Below are 24254 nucleotides of genomic sequence, written 5' to 3' on the forward strand. Positions count from 1 at the left end.
ATGCAACAACAGCTCGAACAACCTGTGCAAACATCGGTATTCAAAAATCGTCAAGTTTTAGATTGGCAGGATGCCTTGCACTATGATATTCAGTTATCAAAGTTAACGTTGGCAGCACGCGAGCAAGCTGGCTATCAAGACACGCTGCGAGAAAACGAGCAGCTGGAAATTCGGCGTTGATAAACAGCGGCGCGAGGAGAAAGCAGGATGTAGACGACGCGACGACGCCGACCCCGACACCGCCGCGCCGTCACGATAGACAATTTTCGTTCGCTTCCCATTTTTCGATAATGGGCCGCACAGGCAGGCGAGTAGCTCACACGTCAGGTATACACTTTCCCCTACTTCCCACCTTCCCACAGTCACGACTCTCTTTCGCGTTGCAGCTGCAGGCCACCGCCGATTCGCTTCTTCATCTTCGAAAGTCCGCCGACTGATCACGGTTCCCAGTCTAGCGCGCACCGTCGACGAGCGAGGGTGTTGCACCGTTCACCGAGATACCTCCTACATCGGATTGAAACCTCCAACAGCAACAGGTAAGCCTCCGCTATTCTCCTCGTAACCCTCCTCCACTGACCGCTAACGGAATGACCGATCGATGCTTCCACCTCGCTACGATCGCGATAAGCCTGTTCTGTTCATTCTACGGCGAAACTTCGAAACCTCCGTGAAAATTACAACACTCTGGAAGCGTAATGCGGCGAAGATGAGGCAACCCGAATGGCATATTTAATATCGAGCGCATACTCCCGTCCATAAGTCGCCGGACACTTATTCAAATTTCGATTTTCTGTTATTAGAGGACCTATATTATAACTTCCTCGAATGTAGAGAACATGTAAATTATAATTATTATTCTTGTATTTTCTAATTTTCAAAATTTAAGTGGGGTAATTGTTTTCCGATTTCACTTCTAGAGCTGTGTCCATAATCTTCCCGCAATTTCTCAATCTCTTTTTTTCTAGTATTCCATAATAGTTACATCTAATCAAAATAAAACAATCAAATCAAGCTGGAGGCTTGTATGTATTCCTCAATTACTATTTTGTTGAAGATAAGCGAATGTCTGGTGATTTATCGACGGGAATGTACCTGAATCTCTCCTTACTGCGTTTGCAACACGTTCGAAACAGTTGCACCCTCGCGCTACGATTTCATTCACATCTGTGAAGATTAGAGGGACCTTTATGCGAAATAAAAGATTTCTGTAGCCTTTGTGAAATGAAATGTTCAACCTAAATTTATTTTCTTTATCAATACATTTAGTAGGTCGAACATAATATAACAATATTTTTTAATTCTTCCAATGTTTGTACCGTTCTAAATTACATATATTCATTTTTGTCATAAACGCATAAAATCCGCTGTCTTGTAATGATTACACTGTTTCAAATTGGACCCGCTCACATTTCTCTTTATAAATACATCAAATCTAGATTACAATTTCCTGGACACGAAAGACAATTTGTCCATTTCACAATGATATTGTAAGGGTTAACAACGCGTTTCCCACCGTGTACAGTGTACAGAGTGATGCACTGACGCAGGATGCAGCTTTATGTTTCCTGTTGTCGTCGTTCTTCTGCGCAGCAGTATGCGTCGCGACAATGCCGAAATCCACTGTATTTTTCCGCGAAAAATCCGCGGAAAATCGTGTTCGGTTTTTGTTGTTCGATTGTTTGCCTCGTGGAAGGTGGATCGAAGCCATTTCAGCGCTAACTTCGTTAATCCCGTTAATGAGCCGCAATACCTTCGCCGGTCAGATAACAGGACGATAATGGTATTCAAACAATAGCTGATTAGCGCGAGCACACGACCCGTTGTGCAAGATTGCTCGCGGTTTTTGCGACGCAGCAAAGAAGTGGAACAGATCGGAGGTGTACTTTGAGCGGCGTCACGACAACCGAGTAGCGATAGTCAAGGATTGTCGCGGAGCCAATCCGTTGCCAAGAGAAAAGAGAAAACATTTTTCTCTTTGAACGAGGCTCGGACGTCTCGAGCCTTTTATTTCTGTTGTTCGAGAGAGAGAGGGACAGAGAGAGAAACAAACGAAGTCAGTCCAGAAACAAGATACATATTTTTGAAGTGGCAACCGTGAAGTGTAATGTTACCGAACATCGTAGAAAATCTCGAAGGAATTTCACAGGAAGCTAAGTCGCGCAGATGTTTGTTGTTTTCAGAATCGCTGTCCAATGAATCACTCTAGAGGCTCGCGGTTTACGCGCGTCATGAAACATACGCGAACACGGTTGCAACCGATTCGCCGCACAGTGGTTCTGGGAAATAAATGGTCGCACTTCGTTCACGACGGTGACATAACGTCAATTAAATCGGCGAAATTTCTGTCGTGTGTTGCGCGACCGAGGAAACAAACAATACGTGTTCCGATGGATTAGCGCTCTGATTTCCGCGCGGCGAGGACTGTGGGATTGCGGGAACCCGGGTAAAAGTAAAAGTAAATGAACAAGGAGCCGCCGCGTTTCGCAAGTCGGAAATTCGTACGGTGTTCGATTCTGACGTAACGCGCCGCGAGTGGTCGTGTTCGTTCGATATGCATACATATATCGAATCGACGGGATCCGTTGAATTTCCGGTCGCTTGCCGAGGTCGATTTAGCTGGTCGAACAGATTCGAAGAACTCCGAAGGGGAGCGTAACCGGAGAAAACACTTTGCGGCTCGAGTTATCAATAAGAGCTCGTTGTTCGCACGAGCCCGCGTTCCTTCCGCGTCCGATCGCGTCTCGTCTCGTCTCATCTTGTCTTGTCTGGTCCCTTCGCGGCGATCTCACGATCCTACGTAATCGGCCGACGGATCTCCGGCGAGTTAATTAGAAACTTCTGGCTCGGATCGTTCCCGACTCGAGCAGGAAACCCTCCTCTCCGCCTTGGGAACCGTAATCGATCGGTTCGCGCGCGCTTTTCGTCTCCAGTTTCACTTAATTGCTCGGGATTGCCAAGCAGGAACCGCAACGCCCGTAACGCTCGCGAAACGTTCGACTGTTCTTTTCATCATCGTGATTTTCACCTCGCAGGAATGAGAACAATGGACGAACTGTTGCTCGAAAGATGCTTCCGCGTTGAATCGTTTAGACCTTCGCAAGTGCAGAGCGTAGGGAGCATCATAGAAGCGCTCATAGCATTTCAGCATGGCAGAAGGTTCTCGTTAGGTCACTGACCACTATTTCAAGTGGCCATTTCCACTTGGCGGTCACTGACCGCGGTGATCATTTAGAGTGGATGTCCTAGAACTTTAAAACAAGAACGTTAAGGGCCCAGCGAGGTCTGTCGAGTTCGTAGCGAGAAACTTGGGACAACGAATACTTTCTCGACACAGTGTACGTTTGAACAGAGCTCAATCTAGGTCAGCGGTTGGCAAGTTTTGCCCTTTTCGGCCGTTTTTCGAGGGCTACGCTCCCTTTTTCCGGCCGCGCGTCTCGCTCCCCATGACGGTCCTAGTTCACGAGCCAGCTCGGACGCGTGGTGCATTAGGGCGGCACCCGTATCAATAGATTTCCGAGTAATCAAAGGAGTCGAACTTTTTAAAACATCGGTAGAATCGAGATATCCTCACTTCAGAAATTTCGCACTCCAAATTTTCTTAATATTCGGATCTATTGAAACGGAAAAGCGCACCCGAGTTTCTTCTATACAGTTTGAACTTAATGCAATAAAAATTTCAAGATGGGATTCTTTGAGACTTTATATATTGTTGTAACTTTCGTAGATGCAAGCGGATGCACAAAATTGTTGTTCAGTCACCTTCGATAAATTCCGTAAATTCCGCTTCGTAGGTCCAGTTAACCAAACCTACCGAGCCGTAAAAGTAACTGGTACATGTTCCCTTATAAAAAATGATAAGATTGATTTTATTTAGACTTTGTGCAGCTCCTACTTTAATATGTGCTCCACATCTATACAATCATTTCTTATGAAATTATTTTTATTATATCAATAATCGTAAAATAAAAAATTTGGATCCGGTAATTTTGACCGGTGATGGTAGAGGTTTAGTAATAAATCTTAGAAAGCAGGAGGTAAAAGGGATTCGGGAAAGGATATTGTTTAAAGGGTTAAAATTATTGTTGTTGCTTTGATCTTTTACATACGTGTAGGTAAAAGGCTGCTCTTTGACACTACACGAGTAGATTTAAACTATTTCCAATCAATCACAAAATATAGTGAGGCCAACTTCGCCAATTTTCGTTCTTTTCAACGCTCCGGAGAAAATTCTGAGTGACTTACAATGGGAGGACCCTAAGTGTCCGACTTCGATTTTGATAATATTTTGTGAGTCGATGGTATTATGGATCCCTAATGATGTCTGTAAAATATTAGGTGTAGTTACTCAATAGTTTTAAAGATATAAACAATGGAACTTCGAAAACTTGTTCACCTAATATTTTGCAGACATCATTAGGGATCCATATACTACCATCGTCTCACAAAAAGTGATTAAAATCGAAGTCGGTCACTTGGGGTCCTTGCTTTGTTAGAGCCACCCACATGCATGTCAAAACTTACTTCAGACATATAAGAATTTATAGAATAAAATTTCAAAAAATCTCAACGGCGTCGAAAATTCGACCGTAGTTCGCGTTTTCACGGTTTCAAACCACTGTGCAGCGTAGGCTGTGTCTCTCAGAGCATGAAAGAGGTTGTTCGGAGCGGTATCGGGCTAATCGTACCTATCTCCCAACAAGTTGTACAGACCGGATTGCCAAAACGTTCACTCGTGCCAGCTCGCGTTCCCGTTTCGCGTCTCGTGACGGCGAGCGGCGTTGCATGACGCGGATCATTAAAGATTCTCGGAAACGCGGCGAGCAGACCTCGAACCTCGGATCCACATTATACTTGTTCGCCCCTGCGGGCATACACCGGGGAGAGAACGAGCATAGGCAGAAAATTAGAATAACAACGAAACGAAGAAGGTGGTCTCTCGCGACGCAAAAGTGCAGAGCTCGAGGGACGATTGTATCGGTTGTTCTCGCGCACGTGTTCACTGCGTTGCACGCACTACGCGGTACTATACGCACCATGCTCCACCGTAAATAGCTTCCGCGATATGTGTTGCGGCATGCCGCAAAAGAAAAACCATTGCGACGATCGTGACACGCCGTTCGTTCGCACCCCCGACATTTCCGCGAGCCATAGTCGTCCAAAGAGTAATCGCCGAGTCGGCCGACGCGGCGCGTTGCGAACCCGGATGTTGCTGCATCGGTCCGCTTCCAACCGGCGACTCCTATAAGAAATAATCGACCGGCTGCGCCATTAATTAACACGTTAAACTCTCCGCTCAACCATGCTCGGCTCATGCTGCTCAGTGGTCTATTTGGCCTGACAAAGTGGAAAAAAGTCGATTTCTCCGTCCGTCGTAGTTAAAGGTCTGAAGAATAAGACTTCAATGTTGTTTTTTCTATTTGTACACCCGTGAAGTAGTACACTTCATCGAAAGTCAAGAGATTTTAGGCGCGCTTTGCGTTCTTAAACTGTATAATAAAATATTTTTTTCTTAAATATTTTTCAAGTTATAATACTGTAAATATTCCACTATCGCCACGCTTTTCCATGGGTTCTCGATAATCCGAGGAAAAAATGTTTCGAACAAAAGAGGAACAGTATTCAGACGTCTACAAATTTCAATAAATGAAAGTTGGAAAAAAATTTTTTTTTACAAAAAATTGAGGTGAATTTGATTTTTTAATTGTTAAAATGTATTTTGGATTTCATAATGTTGTAGCTGATCTTAAGACGAATCCAACGATGTATAATATTATAACCTTGAGCCTATAAATAACGCTAAAATAGTTTTTTCCACTTTTTCTGGCCAAATAGACCACTGTGCGCCGGTACACTTACTTTTAACCCTTGATGTCGATAATCAAAATTCTCTACAAGATTCTACGATGTTGCGCTCTGTAGTTTAAACGCATATTTCGATTAAATTAATGTCAATCTTCAATCAAAAAGTCATATCGTCTGAACGAAAAGACGAGCAAACACAACGTCGGCATGGGACGCGTTAGATTTAAACTTGTGTAACCGGTTGAAGGAGATCGACGTTTCCGCATATATCAATAGTGCATCCGAAGAATACACTGCACATGTTGCTGGTAGAAATTCGATTTTTTTTCAACGAAGCTACCGTTGGTTTCATTGGAAACTGCACGTCTCACAGATGCGTCGAAGAGAGTTTCGCGTCGTTTCGTCAAGCGTAATAAAGCTGTTACTCGCTTTGAATCGATGCATCGATAATTTTACAGTTGTTCAAAGTGCATGCGTCGATTATGATAAAGAGGAAATGAATATTAACGATACTGTCCGCTCGACATCGACACGACACGGGAAGAATGAAATCGGATCGTGAACAGCTTCGTCGAGAATTAAAGAAAGAGATAAGTAGACTGCGGATTTTATTCGCGATAAAATGAGACTCGCTGCTTTTTGAGAATCAAATTGACATAGATTGTTGGCATGAAACAGTTCTGGAAAATACTCAAGGTCCAAGAATTGTTGCGGTGTCGTATCTGGTGTTACAATTAGGCAGGACATACCTGGTATACTCTACAGTGAGGAGCAAAAGTGAACACACAGTTACCCTACAATAGTTTTACAAAAACGTATTTTTATTTAATGTTCGCATATAAAATAGAATAAAAATAAAATTCATAGCATTAAGTACAAACGTTTAGCTTTTCAAGAAAATTTTACTGGTCGTGGTATTATTATTGTTTTGATAAATACAAACTTTTTCCGTGTAGTCGGTTTTGCACCGTAATAGAATGTTTGTGGCTGAGAAACGTAAACATATTTTTTGTAAACAGTGGCCGGTGTTATTCGAGTCCGGGAGTACTCTAATAGTTGTACTCTTGTTGTTCGTGCAGTAGTACGTATTAACATACATTAACATTAACGCATTAACACTGTATAGTATAGTTTTTTTATTCGCTGTTTTCATTGACTATAAAGTTTAGTTGAAAGTTATCTATTTCGCTGTGTGTTTTAATTAGAAAAGAACTCCACTCCAATCATATTCCTCAACAATGATCGTTAAAGAATCGTGCGCAGTTTAGACGGCTCCAGGTGTAATCGCCGGACGTTTCTGTCGACGGAGCTCCGGGTGCATCGAGAGCGCTTCGGGAGAATCTGCGCAGCGAAACACGAGCCCAAAGGCGATTCGCCGATGAAGAAAGGCGAGGGAGAAAGAGAGGGGAATCACCGCGGAGCGAGAACGCGAAGCAATTACTTTGCCCCTCCGGTTTAAATCGTTCGAGGAGTTTCGTTATTACCTTTTTTGCGGGCGTTAAAGTCGGTCGCCTTGTCGGGCTCATACGTATACCTAGAGCCGCGATTTTTCCCACGGTCGGAATACCCGAGAACACTCCCGGGTAATTCGATCGTGCGTTTCCCTCGGAACGATCTTTCGCGATCGAGCCTTTGCATCCGGCGACTCCGCCGCTCCTTGCTTCATCGATCATCCGTTTCCACCGCTGATGTCCGACAACTCTGGGCAGATTGTTCAGAGAGCGAGCAGGATAGATCACCGTTTTCCTCGGAGCTGGATCACAGAGACGATCGCGCAATATTCTCGAGAAGATTGCGGATCGACGCTCGTTATCGAGCTGTTGCGGCCGAGCACCAAGGCTGCGGTTATGCTGAATTGATTTTCGATCGCATGCGACGTTATACTGATCCAGTCGTTACATTGAAACAATTGTGGAATAAAAAAATATCGGACAGACATTTGGAATGTTTCTTTAATTTGAAACAGCTAATTTAGACATTTCAGATGCTTTGTTCTACGAAGTTATAACAATTTGAATGTCACCGTTGATTTCGTCGATTGAAAACAACATTATTTGTTTTAGACTCGTCTGTCCACATAATTTTCATAAAAATTTCAGGATCCTCTTCATTAGTCAAGGTGACCTTTACTTTTTTTTTACGTAAAAAGCATTTTTTCAGATTTAAGAATATGCGAACATGTAGCTCACCAAGTATTGACAAACTTTTGTCTAAAACATTTTTTAATTGCACTACCGAAAATGCCTAAAAAATGGTGACATAACTTAACGGGTACACCCTGTGTAAAACTTAACGAAGTTACCGCTTCGTTCGTCTGTACGCGATTGAGCAGTCTAGCCGCGCGCATTATCTCGAGAACGATTCGGACGCAAACAAGTGAGACGACCGGTATATGTCACTTGGGATCATTGATGACTTGAAAAGAGTCGCGGATCGGAGTTCCCGCGACACATTTCAGTTCATTGGGTCTTCCCGAGTAAGAAGACATGTGGCTTGGCGAACCCGAGGCAAATAACACCAGACACAGCGATGATCGGCACCCGCTGCCGGCTATTGTGGGCGTCAGGACAATGGAGCACGAAGACCTGATGTTCCTCGAGAAGCTCGTATGTCCGTCCACGTGTAGCGTATTCGGCGACGTACACCTAGGACGTATCTAGTGCCTATCCAATAACTATCCGATCGAATAATCAACCGGACGGCTGGTTGCCACCGAGATCACAGGAAACGTTGCGTTTCCAGTGAGGCGAGCTGTCTGTCGGTGGTCCAGTGGAACGAGAAACACGACCTCGTCTCGGGCATGTGTCTGTGCAATTATCCTAATGTGCCGGCGGTGACTCCGGAGGACTGGCCGAGCTGGCTACAAACGCTATACCGGTAAACCGCGAGACCGCATACGAGTATTGCTCGAAGAAGGACTAAATTGCTTTATCCGATACGTTGGCATTCGGCGATATTACGAATAAGCACGGAGCGAATCTTTACAGCAAACGTGCTAAATAAATTCAATCGCTTAATGTCTACAAGGCAACTTGGGCCAGCTACATTTACTGCTAGGTAGGTTTCGATTTGAAACGCCGGGGTCTGGAATAAGTGGTTCCTTTGTGTAACGCGTTTAAAAAGCTTCGGCCGATCTTTATGCAAATATACTCGTATGCGCGAGCTCTCCGGGGGATCAAGGTCAGGTCTCGGGGCGTCTCACCTACGCTCACCGCGAAAAGGGTTGAGAACATGACGGAAAGAAACTCGCTGTTCGTGCACTTCCTCGCGTGGGACCACCGGTACACCGGCCGTTTCTTCGAGGAGCTCATGACCGGGGTGTTCGTCGCCGCCTCGCATCTGCTGCACGTGATCCTCGTGCAACCTCCACGGATTATACTAGGTGACCCTCTCGAACAAGTCGAATCGATTCCGATCAAGAACAGTCAGCGGAAAACTGTTCTCGCTGACCTGTTCCAGAGGACGTGTTCGAGAACCAGCTGATCAAAATTCGCCCGAGGTGCTTGCCGATATCGCGCGTGGCGCAGCAGTTGCTCGTGGCCTTCAAGCACGCGCTGGTATCGAGACAGAAGATCCGGAGGGTCGTGTGAGTAGCCTTGGCTCTTCGGTTCATCCGTCAACTTCATCGGAAAGTCCCAGAAGAATCACAAAATAATTTTAAAGTCTATAAAGTCTACGCACCAGTGTTATCCATTTAATAAACTCGGAACAGAGAGGAGGACAACGATATAGTGATACCGCTGATCGACCAGGAGTCTACTTTACTGAAGCAGCTCTACGGGGAGTACTACGTCAGTGAGATGGTCCGCTACCCGACCGATTTCCGGCAATTGATCGTTTCCGAGGACCAGGGGGGCCTGGCCACCGGCGTGATGTTCCTCAGCAATCGGATAGACGTGGACATGCTCAACAAGAACTTCGAGCTAGTCCTGTACAACGGCTTGAGGAAGCCTCACGTGCACGACGTAATCCCTGACGAGAGCTTCGAACCCGCCAGCAAGACCTTCTGCTCCGTTTACACCGATCAGCCTGTGGAAACACTGTACAGCCCGCAGAGAACATTTTAAAATTTAAGATTCAACCTTAAAATTTAATCTGCTCAATTTATCCAACTGTATCTGCAATGTTTTCCACACAGCAGAGGTGAGCTTTCGAGCATGACCTCTTCGGATAAGAGCATAGAGGTCCCCGAAGAAGTTACAGAAGCTAGTTCTTCCAGTTCGTCCGCCTACGATGTGAATACAGCGAAAACGTCAAAGTCTGCTAGTGTTGACGATGATGATCACTCCTTTTACCGGTGGAGCATACTGGTGCACGGAATAGTAGACTCTACGGACGATATTCCTCGTGAGTTCTCGTCGAAAGATATCAGTATACTATCTCCAACTGGTTGAAATGATTTAAGGAAGAATGGAATATCTATCTGGCTCCTGTCTCTTGTAATTGGGGCAGCAAATTTTTATTTTCTATGTGTATTCCTATACATAAAAAAGGAAAGGGCATTTCCGGGAGACCGGCACAAGAGAAAACGGAAGTTATGGAGATCCAGCTGCCTCCGCAACCGATCTATCACGGCGAGCCTAACGCATTCGTCGTCGAGGTGTTCGCGTTCGAAGATCATGTGAAACGCGGCTGCAGCACAATTTTCTTCGAAGCTGCGTTCGAGTGCTTCCCGGACAGGGATTACTGCGCGATCCTGATGCCCACCGCTCATCCGGAGCTCGCCTTCCTCACGAACTTCGTGGTACGATTTAATCCTTGTGTTGTCAACCGGGTAACCATTTACTGTATTTCTCTCAACAATTTGTTAATGTTCCTCTAAAAAATATTATAATATATTCATGTATGATCTTATAATGAGAATTTCTGCGAACATGTTAAATACAGAAAGGTTTTAAATAACCTATACATTTTGGTTGACTACGCAAGGGTTAACCCTCATCAGAGTTGGGCAGTAATTAATTACATGAGTATTTAATTACATCTTCAATTACATGTGCAAAAATGGACTATAATTACAATAAGAAAACAGTTAAGTGGTCCAAAAGATAAAAATTAGTTAAAGGAGGTATTTTCGCGAGCTATATTCATTTAGTGTAGAAATTGATCGAACCTGAGCGCCGAGAAAAATAATTACCATTCATAAAAATTAGTGGTTTAAAAGAACAATTACATCGAAGTAATTGTTAGGCTCAATTACAATTACTGTAATCGTGTTAAGTAATTGCAATCACTCCTTTTACAATTACTGTAATTGTAATGGTGGTCCGCAATTACAATTACCGGTTGAGTCAAAGTTATTGCAATTGCATGTAATTGTAATTTTATTTCTGCAATTTCGAATTACAGTAATTGGTAAGTAATTGTAATTGTAATTGAAATTACATTTTGCCCAACACTGACCCTCATCCGTCCCTTGTGTCAATTTGACACAGTTCTCTCGAAATAAGTTATACTGTTCTGTGATTTGTAGGTAAATTTGCCCGAAGCTTCGTAACTTGTATCTTTTTTAATGCGAAACACATAACCGAGAAACCCAAGATATAAATGTTAACTTGCTATTCCATCGATCTTTTACCACTGTGTCGATTTGACACCGAGGGACAGATTCAGTTCGTGAAATGAGGGTCGGATGAGGTTTAATATGCACCGATGAACGTCTACAATTGTTTGAACGCCTCCGGAAATCGTGTAGAGAGTACCGCCCAAGTGTAACCGAGATTTTCCGATGGCTCTGTACGTGACACATCGAGCTGCTCTTCTGGGAGACATTAGTACGCGTCGGGCTGGTCATCAGGATCGGGATGCTGTTCAGACACTGTTGCAGAAGATCCCAAAAGCAGAGACAATTCTGGATGATTTCGACGAGGCTGTTAAGACGATGAGATCGGATTTGTTCTGCTATCTGTTCGTGTGGAATGATAGGGTCGTCGGTGTGACGATCTTCTGGTAATTCGAATCGATACTTAGTCTATCAATCATCAAGGACTCATCTCGTGCTGACAAATATTTGCGTTGCTTAACCAGCGTGGAGAAGGACGTGACGTACATCAGAAGGCGTTTCCACGTGGAGGATTACATCGCGACGAAGCACGTGCCTCAGGATGCGTACGGCTGCATCATGCACTTCGTCTTGATGCCGATCTTCGCCATTCACCTGCGCCATTTCTTCTGCGAAATCAGCCGCCAGAGTGGCCTGATCGTTTTCTACTATCGCCTAACTGAAAAAATGATGAGCGCTCTTGTACATAGATCCGTAAAACACTTCGTTCAAGCTTCTACCTTCCTTAAGGGGGTAGACTCGTTTTTCCAGGATTGCAAGGGTGTGGGAAAAAGTCCTATTTTTACGTAATTTGCATTACTTGGAAGCATAAAGCTGTGCATGTAGCTATTTTCATACAGCTGTGACAGCTAAATGCTACCAAATAATGCAAATTACGTAAAAATAGGACTTTTTAGGGCGATCGCGGTCTAGATTGATCTTTTATCTAGCGCTTTTGACTACTAAAAGACCCCATCTTTCATTATCGAGAAATGAGAAGGCGCATCCCGCACCCTCGCAATCCTGGAAACGACTCTACCCCGTTAAGATCTGTAAAATCCCGATTTTAGACGCGCTCGCAGCCTCTGCCGATTTGTCTGAACTCGATGGTCCACGTGCAGCCTCGAAGAAGGATCGAGTACAGATTCCGAGGTCTCGTGGAAACCGATCAGCCTAAAATCGAAAGCGAACCATTCTCGCTGTTCATGACAACTCCGAGAATGATCAGCGACACCAGTTTGGTACACGATACGAAGATAGTGGTGATAGGAGCCTCGGACTGCGGCATGGCTCTTCTGGAACATCTAGCTTTCGGGTAAAGATAGAGAATCGAGAAGTCTCGGAGAGTTGAGAACAGAGTCTGGAAAAACGGAAAATTTCCAGGGGCTCGCACGAAACGACTCGGTACGCTAACGTCACGCTGATATCGCCGCGCGGGCTGCCTTTCGAAAATGAACGGAGCTCCGCGATTGCGAGCATGATTCCCTTTCGCGGCCGATATTGCCACGAGCATCGTCGTTTGGTTGCTGCGCGTTCTTGGATCAACGTTGTCTACGGCACTGTGGTTGACATTAACAGGTAGATCCCGCCTCGACAAATTACTATTCACGCCGAGTACCAGCAACAAAGTTGTACAAATCGTGCTGCCTCGAGTGTCGGTTCAGACAGCTTCTTAAGGCTGCCTCTTGATATGCGGACACGCTTTAACTTCGTCCTTGGAATCTTTAGGAAAGGGAAGCAGGTGACGGTGATGAATCGAGGACAGATCGCGTACGACTACCTGGTGGTCACCTGCGGGCTGCAGTACCAGAAGCCACAGTTCCAGGAGGAGTTAAACATGATCAAAAGAGGGTAAAAAGCCTCAACCGACTTCGACAATGTTTATTTTGCGTAAAGATCCGCAGTGTAATCGACGTACTATGGTTTGGAAACCCGCTTTTTGTGGTCAAAAGACAATTTTTTAGGATTAAGATATTGGAAACGTATTCTGCAACACAATAAGGACCATTCAAAGCTTTAAGATCTAAATTATTATTCATTTCAGATTATTCTGTGGGATATAACGTTCTGAAGGCAAACTCAAAATTCTTTGTATAAAATCGTGAGGATCACCTCGATTTTTTAAACGTTACTATATATTTCTGACTTCATAATATTATCGTTGGTGTTGAAACGAATTCAACGACCTGGCATACTACAGTCCTCGACAAAATGATAAGACACCTAGCATATTTTTAAATTTCTTGTATTTAAAGATGGAAAGTGTACACTCCGTTATATTCTGAATACACTCCAAAGTAAACACGCAAAATCTTAGGATTATATCGCATATCATAGCAAAATTAGAGAAAGGTATGTGAACACGGACTGACATTGCTTCGACAAAAGTATAAGACATTTAGCCCATTTTCCACTCATGTGACTTGTACCATGAAGTGTTCTACTGCGAACGTACTCAGACAATGAATCTTGTGAGTTTCTTACAGTATAAGTACATTTATTACAACGAAAAATAAATAATGAGTCGAGGAAAGCAGTTAGATAAAAGTGAGGCCGATCGAATCGTTCTGTTGTGCTCGGAAAAGTACAGTATTAATAAAATTTCGAAATTAGTAAACAGAATTAGGCGTGCGATATAGAGTGTGTTAAAAAATCCAAGTGCTTATGGAAAAATAAAAGGAAGTGGATGACCTAGCGTTACTTCCGAACGTGATAAACGTGCAATTTTGCGTGTTGCGTCACAAAGTATTAATTTTGTATTTTTATTTGCTTAATCAAACATTTTTCTGTTAGTGTCTTATACTTTTGTCGAATTAATGTCAGCCCGTGTTTACATATCTTTCTCTAATTTAACTATAGTATGCGACACAATCCTAATATTTTCATGTTTACTTTGGAAATAGTATATGTATAATATACAGCATACAACGGAGTGTACATTTTCTACCTTAAAAATATGCTAGGTCTCTTATTATTTTGTCGAGGACTGTATAACCTTTAACTTTAAGATAATGTTAGAATACCTTCGGCCACGAAAAACGGGTTTCCAGACCATAGCGCGACGTGCCAACTGCTCACACGTCTTCTCTTGCGGACAGAGAGTGGACAGAGCAACAGCAGCCCTGGAACTGTTTAACGATCAACGACGACACGCAAGCGGCGACTTGCCTCGAGAAGATTCGCCTGTTGACCAACAACTTCGAAGACGAAAGTGAGACAACTGGATTCCATCTTCTTCGTAAAACACAGCTGTAACTGCGAACACTTTTAGAGAGGATCGTCCTCTACGGACACAACATCGACTGTTACTGCGCTCTCCAGGGTCTCCTCGAATCTGGCATAAACGGTTCCTGGATCTCTTTGATCGTGCCGCCGATACACCCGTGCGATTCCCACGAAAGTGTCTTCTTTAACATCTGCGAAGTACGAAATCGAAGTACACGAGGATAATCGTTTTCCTCGAAAGAGATGCTGACTTGAATCGTTCAAGGTGCACGCTATGGTGATGACTCATATCTTGGACAGCGGCGTGAGCCTTCTTCAGGAATGGGAGCTGATCGATTGGTACTTGCAGGACTGGAGGAAAGAAGGAATGATAGAGGCACTGGTTCTGCGGTCGAAGGGTAGTATAAAGATAGTGCAATGCGACATTCTGATTGCGTTTCACGAGAAGACTATCGACCCGAAGATATTTTTGGGTGACTGAAACAGTCTTTGAACGAAGTATGATTTATGGCAGGAATTTCTTCATAGATGCGTTTCAGCGTTCTGCAAGGCTGGCTTGATGTACGACGGCCGGCTGGTGATAGACTCCGAGTTCGGAACCAACGATCCATTCGTATTCGCAGCGGGGAACGCCACCAAGTACAGTCGGAAGTTCCACGCGTCGTTCTGGCTGCACAGATATTTCAACAGCGTGGAGATTGGCGAGAGAGTTAGTATAGCGGAGCACACTTTTTGCCGAATACTAAAGTAATTCGCTTGTAAAGCTGGCGAAGGTGCTGCGATCGGTAATCGTGAAGCAACAGAGATACGGCGAGAAGGCCGTTAAGCGGTGCAAGCACAAGAAATACTTCCCTTTCTCGATGTTTCGTGCACCGCTCATCGTGGCCTGCACTCTGCCCGGCGGATATCGGTACCTGCACGTCCATCCACCTGGCAAGATCCCGACGAGCAAACATCCGTTTCCGGTCGACACGGGTACGGAAATGGTCACTGGAAGCTGCGACTCCGAGATCGGTTTCTTTCGTCTACGATTGAACCACTATGGCACTGTGGAGACGATCACTTGCTTCAGCAGAAAGGTACAACCCGATAGCGATTGGAAAGTACCTATTGAAAAGTACCTTTTCAGGACTTCGAGGTCCACCAGATGATCCGACTGTACGGGAAGCACGAGAGCCTGCTAAACGAATTGAAAACGCGGTTCCAAGTAAGCGAACGCCCTATCGATCCCTGTATCGTCTTCGAGAACGTATTAACGATACTTTGATGCGTCAGGATTCGTTGATCTCGGACTTCTTCGCATACTTCCGGGAGCCGTGGGCAACGGCGCTCTTCATCGACCGATTCGACTGCCTCCGGATGGAAAACCGAGCGACCCTTTTATCGAAAACGGTAAAGACAAAGAGCAATATGAGAAGAAAGACGTAGAGAAATGAACAAACGTTGAAACGTTCTCTTAATAGGTGGTTCCCGGCCAGTCGTTGATCGAGGACTGCATTCAAGCTTTCCAGAAGTCGTCCTGGAAAGCAGTAAGTTACCGGAATCATCTGAATTCTCTAATTCGTACTTACACGCTCGATCGCAACGCGTCTTCAGATGGAGGATACCGATCATCGACGAATCGTCGCAAAATACGCGGGCTCGGTGTACCACCAACAGTTGGAAGAGAATCTGCTGCAGTTTCTGGAGTTCTGCGAAGAGGATGCACCGGTTTACTGTACGCCAGGCAAGCTGCGGGAGTTGTACGCCGACCTGCAGGACAGTCCCCTGTACACGTCGCCGTGATCCAGACCGTGTCACGCTTTCTCGAGCAACGAAAACGCGAAATAAACGACGACGCGATCCGATGTCTTTTCCACGAGATTTCTGCGATTTTCTCCGGTTCTGCGGGAAACTTTGTGGGAAACGGGGATACACGTCCCATATCCGTGGAAACCGCGAACACGAGCGCCGATCTTGTTACGGCTCGGCGAGCAAACTTCTGTCTTCGACGGCGGGGCTTGGCCGATCGGAAGCAGTTCGTCCCCGATCGCCTGCGCTCGTCCGTGTTCGCTGCTACTTTTATTTGCATGCGATCCGATCTGTAGGTCAAGTTTAACATTCCACGAAGCTGCCCCGCAAAGGCGACTCAAGGTGGACGCCCACGCGGCCGCACGCGCAACGACAACAAACACCGCGCCACAGAAATGTCACGGCTAACACGGAACCGATTCTCTTTACTCCCCCTTTGGCTTATCAGACCCGCTGCTCCATCGCGATCGGCCTCTTACTCCGCAAGAAAACGATCGGTCTAGACCAGTCTATCTCTAAATTAGTTTTATCGCATGCGCAACAACCTAACACCTTCAATTTGTACCTAACAAAAATTTCATCTTTTAGGGTTGGATAGCAAGAGCCTGCGACGGCACTTTTCCGCTTAATGGATCGCCAGTAACCGACGGTACTCGGCCCGAGCGTAAATTCAACCCGAGGAGAGAACGGGTTCGGCCGGCTTTCTATTCGGCCCCGTGATTTCGTCTGTTTTTCTTCTGCGAGATCTAGAGATTTATCGCCGCGCATAAACACGGTCTACCCTTCGCGGGGATCCCGCCACACGGGCTCTCGCGCAAATTATAACGACGGCCGTAACTCTTGACGCACGCGTTACGATCCGTTTCAATTTGCCAAAGAAGCGAATCAATCGCAATTTACGCCCACGCGTGGCGCACCGCGAACGTGCGGCTTGTTTATCGCGTTCCTCGGGCGGTACAAAGGCGAAGTAGACGGCTGTACATAGTTGTACTCGTAGTAGAGTACGCTGCCGGTCCTAAAAAGAGAAAGGGGTCGCATTGCCATTACGACGGTGACCAGAAAGCGGCCAAATATCTTTCCTCTTAATCGGCCGGTGATTCAGGAGCGGAAGCGGCACTGTATAATTAACCATTTTGGCAAGCGATTCGGCGGGAAGTCGCGTCAAAGATTCGCGCACTTGCCCCCCTCAAGGCTGATCTTCTCCCACGTGTACGCATCGATTTACATTTTTACATTATTACCTGTGCGACACGGGGATCGCACAGTATCAGTCGCGCGTGGACCTCGTGGGGACAAACAAATCTTATCGCCTCGATTATCGACTAGGACGACATCCGCTCGACACGATGAGCACACCGAGACCGATCACCTCGTACTTCTACGAGAGAAAGTGCTACCTGTGCGAACGACGCACCGTTTACCCTGAGAACCCTCCAGCGCCGAAGAGAACACCGCGGAGAGTCACGTTCACGTTCGCCGAGCCGAGTAAGTGCGACAAAAATCATCCCGGAAGAACTGGAACAGAATCGCATCCTCTCACAGCCACTGGTCATTCTCCATTCATTTCGCATTCGAAGATCGCGAAGAAAAAAAAAATATATACTGCGCTCTTCGACGGCGGTTGTCATTCTACGCCGTCTCGTTTCGTTTCGACTTGAAAGATCGCGGGGAAAACAAACGCAGACCCCTCGTCTCGGGTGCTGCCAGCTTCGTTATTTACGTTGCCGTGGAATCGGGGATTTGAATCGTATCCAAAAGCACGGAGACCCTGAGTCCGGGTCAATGTCGCGCTATTCTGGTCACTGGTTCGCGACGCCATTAAACGAGATCTCGAGGACGTCGGTTTCTCGTGGCTGAAACGCGAGCGAATCTGCAAATAACGATTCGCGGACTGCCAACGGTGTTCAACTTCGACGGGCTTCTGTTTCAGAAATAATTGAACGTTCGAGTGTGCTACGAGTAAATGCACAAAATGAAAAATCTCGTATGTAACGGAAATATTTTAGGTCAGATAAAATGTCTGGGTAACCGATTTCACAATGACCTTGAAGTATATGTTATAAAACTCGACATTTGGAATAGCTTTTTCTGTGAAATCGTTGACGGTCGGCTTTACTTTCAGAGATATTGGCAAAAAACTTTTGGACGTTTGAGTTAGGTCTGGCTACTTACACGAATAAAGAGAATAAACCCGTATATCTTCAAAAACACCAGTAGGGCCCAAGACCAGCCCCGAAGTATAACCGAAAGATAGTTCCGGGGCTGATCCCCTAATCTATGAAGGACTAAGTAAGTATAGGGTGGAATTTTACTTGCTTACACTCGAGGAGTTTGTACTTCCTCCTTGAAACTAGGGAGTCCCTCACTTCCCTGGGTTGGAATGGCCCAGGGAGCTAGTACATAAACCATTTTACCACCCTGCGCTATAAATAATACAAAAAAGGTATATGGGTTACCGTATATGGTAAAAAAACTTTACTTGTAATTGCTGGGTTAGATTTGATCCTAAATCTAAACATGCATACAATGTTTTAAGAACACCCCGTAGAACTTACGTGTAAAGCTTTTTTTACGAGTAAAGAATATTTCGTAAACTAAAGCCGACCGCCAAAAAACCTGAAAGAGAAATGTTGCTCAGAATGATGACCTTGACAACATATCAAAACTCTGAAATGATTCAAATGATTTAAAATGTCTGAATCCTGGAGGAAGAATTAATTCGAGCGCAAAGGGGTTACTTAACGACGCTCCCGGCCTGATTAGCCGGACGACCGTCGATCTCGTGGGTAACGATGGCGTTCAGTGTGAAACAGGATTCCACTTATTTACGTAATAACGCCCGTTATTATACAACTATTACGATCAGCACGCCTCCGCAACATAAGTCGCCGTTGATCATGGGAGTAGCACTTATGTAACGAATGTCAGTTTACCGGGCCGTTGAGACTCGCGCCTTTATGGTGGAACGACGCGCGTTCCTCCGCCGTAAAAGGGAATATCCGAGACCCATATTCGCGGCACGTCGCGCTGATTCACGGGTCTTTTGTCACGAGAAGTGCCGCGGCTTCGCGACACCTCGTTTGCAGGCAAATCGACACGCTTCTCTTTCACCTTTTTTTTCAATGCCTGGAAATCTGTTCACGCTAATCTAATCTTTGCATCTCTTTCCCAATATTGAGTTACCCGTACCGAGAGTGTTAGGGCTTAGCAGCTATTTTAAATCTAATCTTTTCCACCTTCTGTTCGCTATTGAGTCACCCGTACCGGAAGCGTTGGGAATTAGAAATTTGCAACGACTTTGCTGGCAGCAGTCATTATCAGGAAGTAACGGAAACTTGTTTTCTGTTCGCAGGAAGAATGCTGAAATCGGCCTCGCCGCAGTACCCCAGCAGGGGTGGATCGGATGTCAAGGTGATTCGCTTGACGGTTGATCAGGAAGCTGTTCTTCAGGAGCAGTTCAATCGATGGCCCAGAGCACCGCACACGGCGGATGTCGTCCTACTCGCAGCCGAGACAGGACTTTCGGAAGCCGATGTTGAGGTTCCTGTTCTTCTCCTCTTTCCTTCGAACACGGATGCTTTTGCCAATTCTCTCAGATTTTGAACCCAAAGTTCTTTTTCAGAAACAAAAGCAGAAAATGTGAACATTTAATGGTTTAGTATCCCACCTCGACGTTTCACTAAAATGCAAACAACTCACTCTTTTTCTGAGATCCACAGTGCAGTTCATACAGGGTGGTCCATCTAAATAGCTGCTTTATTTGTGATGACATGAAAAATGTTTGTGATGCAATGTAAATGGTATCACGAGGTGAATGCTTTGCAAATCTTTTCCTCAAGGTCATGTTTCCGGAGTTTTCATGGTCGTCGATACTTTTGTTCGTTGCATATTCCCTTGCATGACCTCGGAGCAGCCTCTGACTTCTAAAATTGAAATTAGATATGATATTCATTCATCGATATCACTGACATTAGTAGCGGCAAGTGAGAACCTGCAGATATGCAAGTGTGAATATTGGACGTTTTGTGTCAGAAACGAACGCTACTATAAGAAGTATCCAAACTCTCGATATGAATTGTAGGAACTAATGCCGAGTTTACTCTGACACAAAATGTCAAATATCTCGTGAAGTATTGACATTTCGATGACCTTGGATGAGTACTTTTATACGTACGATAAGAATAAAGTGCAATTGCACTTGGCGGGTGCATCCACATATTATCCACGTTAATCCTTTTACTTATTAATGTTTTCCGTTTGTTCCAGGCCTGGTACGCGATTCGTCTGGCTCAATGGAGGAAGGAGCAGGGCCTGGGTGGAAACCTGGGTCTGCATTGATGCCTGGCGTTGCAACTCAACGTTATCGTACCCGTGTACCTGAAATCTTTAATTCGTATACGAACAGCGCGAACCGACAACGATTTATTCTTCTTGCTTTCAGCTTACAAGCGACCGTACTTCGCGTAGTAGAGATCTGTAACTTCAGTTTCGCGACTATCGCGAGACGGCGAAGCGTACCGGCCGACGCGACAATTTTATTTATGTTAATTGTTAGAGCGAAGCGTTCGCCAGAGACGGTACCAAAAGCGACGCGACGGTACAATAGTCGTAGTTTGTTAACAGCTTCTTCTCCTTTAACTCTATCTTCGCCGTTGTATCGATTGTGATCGCGATCGGGTTTTAAGATCCCCTCGCGATTCGATCTGGTCGGTTGCAATGGACAATCGAATATTGTAATTAAAAACTATTGTATGTAACCTTGCGGAGATGACATTACCAGCGAGTATTAATCATAGCGTTACTCGTTACTTGACGTATAACCCGGTTAATTACGTTACGCCGGCGGAACAGGTACCATAATCGTTTAGATTGCGGATCTCGATGCGCTAATAAAACAAGCGATGTAAAGATACTCAGTATTTTCATATATTCTCTTCAAGGAAAATCTGTTGGTCGACTACTTATTCTGTTGACGTTTTTCAAATGATAATTCGCGTAAAGATTCACAGTCTAATGATTACACGTCGATGCTTCTGGATAGTTGTACTAATACGACGGGTGTACAAGAGCACATGAATAGAGGGACACGTTTATATAACCCAGTTACTCGAATAAGTGTTACAAAAATGTTCTGCTGAAACAATAGAAATTGTTTTATTATTCCTATCGTCCGTATATACATAACGATCTCGTAACTTCTATAAATATAGTAACATCTGTCGCCTTTACAAAGTAGAAGCGATTTGAAATGCAAATGGACCAACGTGTAACTGTAAAAAAAAAACATTCAAAAATTGTTTAGAGTAATTCAGCGGACACTATCTTTGCCGATTGCTTCTTTTATGGACGCTAGGCCGTCTTTTGCAAGCATTTCGTTTAGTTCTCGCTTGATCTTCATCACTATCGGTGGCCCTAAGTATGCGAACGACGTGTACAGTTGGACCAGAGACGCTCCGGCTTTGATTTTGTCGTAGGCATCGGCTCCAGTAAAAATTCCACCAACGCCGATGATAGGAACGCTTCCATTTGTTCTGTTGTACATGTCCGAGATGATTGCGGTCGACATATTGGTCAAAGGAGCTCCGCTGAGTCCTCCATCCTCCTCTTTGAATGAGCTTTTCAGATTGTTCCGCGTGATCGTGGTATTGCACAGTATCAGACCGTCCACTTTAGTTTTCTTATTGAGTATTACATCAGCGACGTCCTGCCTCTCCGACTCGGACAAGTCCGGAGCAAGCTTCAACAATAACGGCTGCTTGCTCTCTATTGACTGTCTGACTTCATTTATCCTTGTTAACAATTTCTCCAAATCCTTCTTGCTCTGCAAGGATCTCAAACCAGGCGTGTTTGGACTGGAGACATTAATTACAAAGTAATCAGCTACATCTGAGAACTTCTTAATGCCGTCTATGTAGTCCTGAGCTGCATCTTGCATTGTTTTGTTCTTGCCTAGGTTTACTCCAATGATACCATGAAAGTCTTTATTGTCTTTGAGCTTTTTTAAGCGGTGCCATACAGTGTCGTGTCCCTCGCTGTTAAAGCCATATCTGTTTACAACGGCATTGTCTTCTACCAGCCTGAACACTCTTGGTTTTGGATTGCCGTCCTGTGGCTTCGGAGTAACCGATCCTGAAACATAGTTAAGATGTAAAATCGAAGATATTAGTGGGAATAGAAAAGAGGACTGTTGTAAGGTTTTACCGATTTCTACAAAGCTAAAGCCTATCCTGTGCAAGCCTTCTACAACTTCTGCTTGCTTGTCGAATCCAGCTGCCATCCCTAAGGGGTTGTTAAACTGCATGCCCCATACATTCATTTCAAGAGAAGATGGATCTTTTGTGGTCTGCTTGCCTACAAGACCCCACTTCAGCATCTTAATGGCAGCATTGTGAGCCAATTCTGGATCTACCAGTCGAATCAACGGCACAGCATATCTATTATAAAATTTCTCATCGCTGTGGTATAAACATATACCACTATACAAAGTTATAGCTGTGCTAGTCACTGTCAACAGTGACTTGAGCTTATCTTTGCCACTCAGTCGACGAGCCATTGTGAAATATAACAGATTTGGAGAAAGTCACAAGGAAGTATCTATTTAAAACTAAATGTACCGCTAAGGTTATGTGCGATCGTTTTCACAAATGATTAATAAATACGTCATAATGATTACAGTATCACGAATACCATCGATGTCACATCGTTAAATAACATTTTGATAACGATTTTATTGGAGTATCTATTGTTAATTTGATCCTACTCGATCGCATTTTACATAAATGCTATAGCCATCTTGTAAATACAAAACACACGTTCAGTGGTTCAGTTGATAGCGTTGATAGCCTTTGTTATCAATGGACGCGACAGAATGCAAAAGAACTGATTTCTCATGGTGTTTATTATTGTATGATATGCGGTTTGTGTCATTGTATCGTGCTGAATGAAAGAAATATTTTATATCTCATTTTCTTTATATTTCATTTTCTTATTCATTTCAAACACAAAAGAGATATTCATGTGGGTTATTGACAGGTGACCGTGGATGGTCAAATATTCAATGAAATTGTTATTCAAGGGATAAAAAAGATTGGTGGGCGTATACTGGAGAATTTTTTGTGTCTGTATTATACAATAAAAATAATTTATTCATGCAAAATGAAAACTATTGGATATTCATTACAGCAGCAAATAATTCGTGCCGTTTTTCCCATAAGGGGCAATGTTAATTCCGGCACGAATTATTTGCTGTTCCTAAACGTCCGTACAACGCCATTTCATGCAGCGGCAAAACGCTCAAACTGTTAGCCAAATGTTACCGACTGAGAACCTGTCGGTAACAGCGCCATCTAGCAGTATATTCGGAACTAAATTTGGCTAACAGTTTGAGCGTTTTGCCACTGCATGAAATGGCGCTGTACGGACATTTAGGAAGCGCAAATAATTCGTGCCGGAATTAGCATTGCGTCTTATGGGGAGAGCGGCACGAATCACTTGCTGCTGTAATGAATATCCAATACTTTTGAGATTTTTCATCAATGAATGTAAATATAATGTGTCAGGGAATGAATAATAATTAATTTCTCGCAGAATTTACTGAAAATTGTTACGGTTAGGAATTATTGTGAAAATGTAATAAAATATGTAAAAAACATTCTTAAATATCGATTCCTACAATAGTTAATATATAATACTATTATTATTACTTCATACTTCACTGCAATACCTTAATAAAACATATAGAATAAACATTTGTACCTCAAATATACTTTATATATTGCTTATTTCATGATAAAATGCCAAATTTTTTGAAATTATCCTGTCCATTCTTTCCGTGTACTGTGTACATGGCGCAACCGCTGACCCCTCTCACCCCATAAGTCAAGCGTAACCACTG

General features: G+C 44.3%; 3 protein-coding genes across 4 annotated transcripts; 2 read left to right on the forward strand and 1 right to left on the reverse strand.

Annotated features, from left to right (window-relative positions):
• Positions 1 to 275: 275 nt before the first annotated feature.
• On the forward strand, positions 276 to 21524 carry LOC143216498 (homeodomain-only protein). Of its 2 annotated transcripts, XM_076439606.1 has the most exons (4): positions 276 to 327; positions 387 to 536; positions 19713 to 19900; positions 20627 to 21524. In XM_076439606.1, exons 1-4 carry the CDS (start codon positions 291 to 293, stop codon positions 20696 to 20698), a joined length of 447 nt encoding a protein of 148 aa, XP_076295721.1. In that variant the 5' UTR covers positions 276 to 290; the 3' UTR covers positions 20699 to 21524. The 2 variants fall into 2 exon arrangements, with proteins under 2 accessions (XP_076295721.1, XP_076295722.1); XM_076439607.1 differs by lacking the exons at positions 276 to 327; positions 387 to 536 and adding an exon at positions 17110 to 17845.
• Positions 8289 to 16493, forward strand: LOC143216527 (cilia- and flagella-associated protein 61). Its single transcript, XM_076439664.1, is given in 21 exon segments — positions 8289 to 8408; positions 8477 to 8679; positions 8790 to 8794; positions 8897 to 9268; positions 9330 to 9388; positions 9504 to 9865; positions 9941 to 10124; positions 10208 to 10546; positions 11498 to 11751; positions 11830 to 12046; positions 12415 to 12659; positions 12728 to 13195; positions 14443 to 14555; positions 14616 to 14767; positions 14835 to 15035; positions 15069 to 15278; positions 15334 to 15648; positions 15699 to 15776; positions 15845 to 15961; positions 16033 to 16098; positions 16166 to 16493. Coding segments are annotated over 21 exon segments (4269 nt in total). The 3' UTR covers positions 16355 to 16493.
• Dhod (dihydroorotate dehydrogenase 2) lies at positions 21490 to 23202 on the reverse strand. Its single transcript, XM_076439601.1, has 2 exons — positions 22562 to 23202; positions 21490 to 22489 (listed from the first exon to the last, which is right to left on the reverse strand). The coding sequence occupies exons 1-2, from the start codon at positions 22911 to 22913 to the stop codon at positions 21669 to 21671; spliced, it is 1173 nt and encodes a 390-aa protein (XP_076295716.1). The 5' UTR covers positions 22914 to 23202; the 3' UTR covers positions 21490 to 21668.
• Between the last annotated feature and the right edge of the window lie 1052 nt (positions 23203 to 24254).

The sequence above is a fragment of the Lasioglossum baleicum genome, chromosome 15 (assembly GCF_051020765.1).
Source record: "Lasioglossum baleicum chromosome 15, iyLasBale1, whole genome shotgun sequence".
NCBI lineage: Eukaryota > Metazoa > Arthropoda > Insecta > Hymenoptera > Halictidae > Lasioglossum > Lasioglossum baleicum.

Excerpts from the sequence above, each read along its gene's own strand:
- LOC143216498 (XM_076439606.1), top strand. The coding sequence starts at position 291 with ATGGGCCGCACAGGCAGGCGAGTAGCTCACACGTCAG. Across the intron at positions 328-386 it reads GCGAGTAGCTCACACGTCAG|CTGCAGGCCACCGCCGATTC; the intron begins GTATACACTTTC and ends TTCGCGTTGCAG. Across the intron at positions 19,901-20,626 it reads TTTCGGAAGCCGATGTTGAG|GCCTGGTACGCGATTCGTCT; the intron begins GTTCCTGTTCTT and ends CGTTTGTTCCAG.
- Dhod (XM_076439601.1), bottom strand. The coding sequence starts at position 22,913 with ATGGCTCGTCGACTGAGTGGCAAAGATAAGCTCAAGTCACTGTTGACA. Across the intron at positions 22,490-22,561 it reads CTTTAGCTTTGTAGAAATCG|GATCGGTTACTCCGAAGCCA; the intron begins GTAAAACCTTAC and ends ACTATGTTTCAG.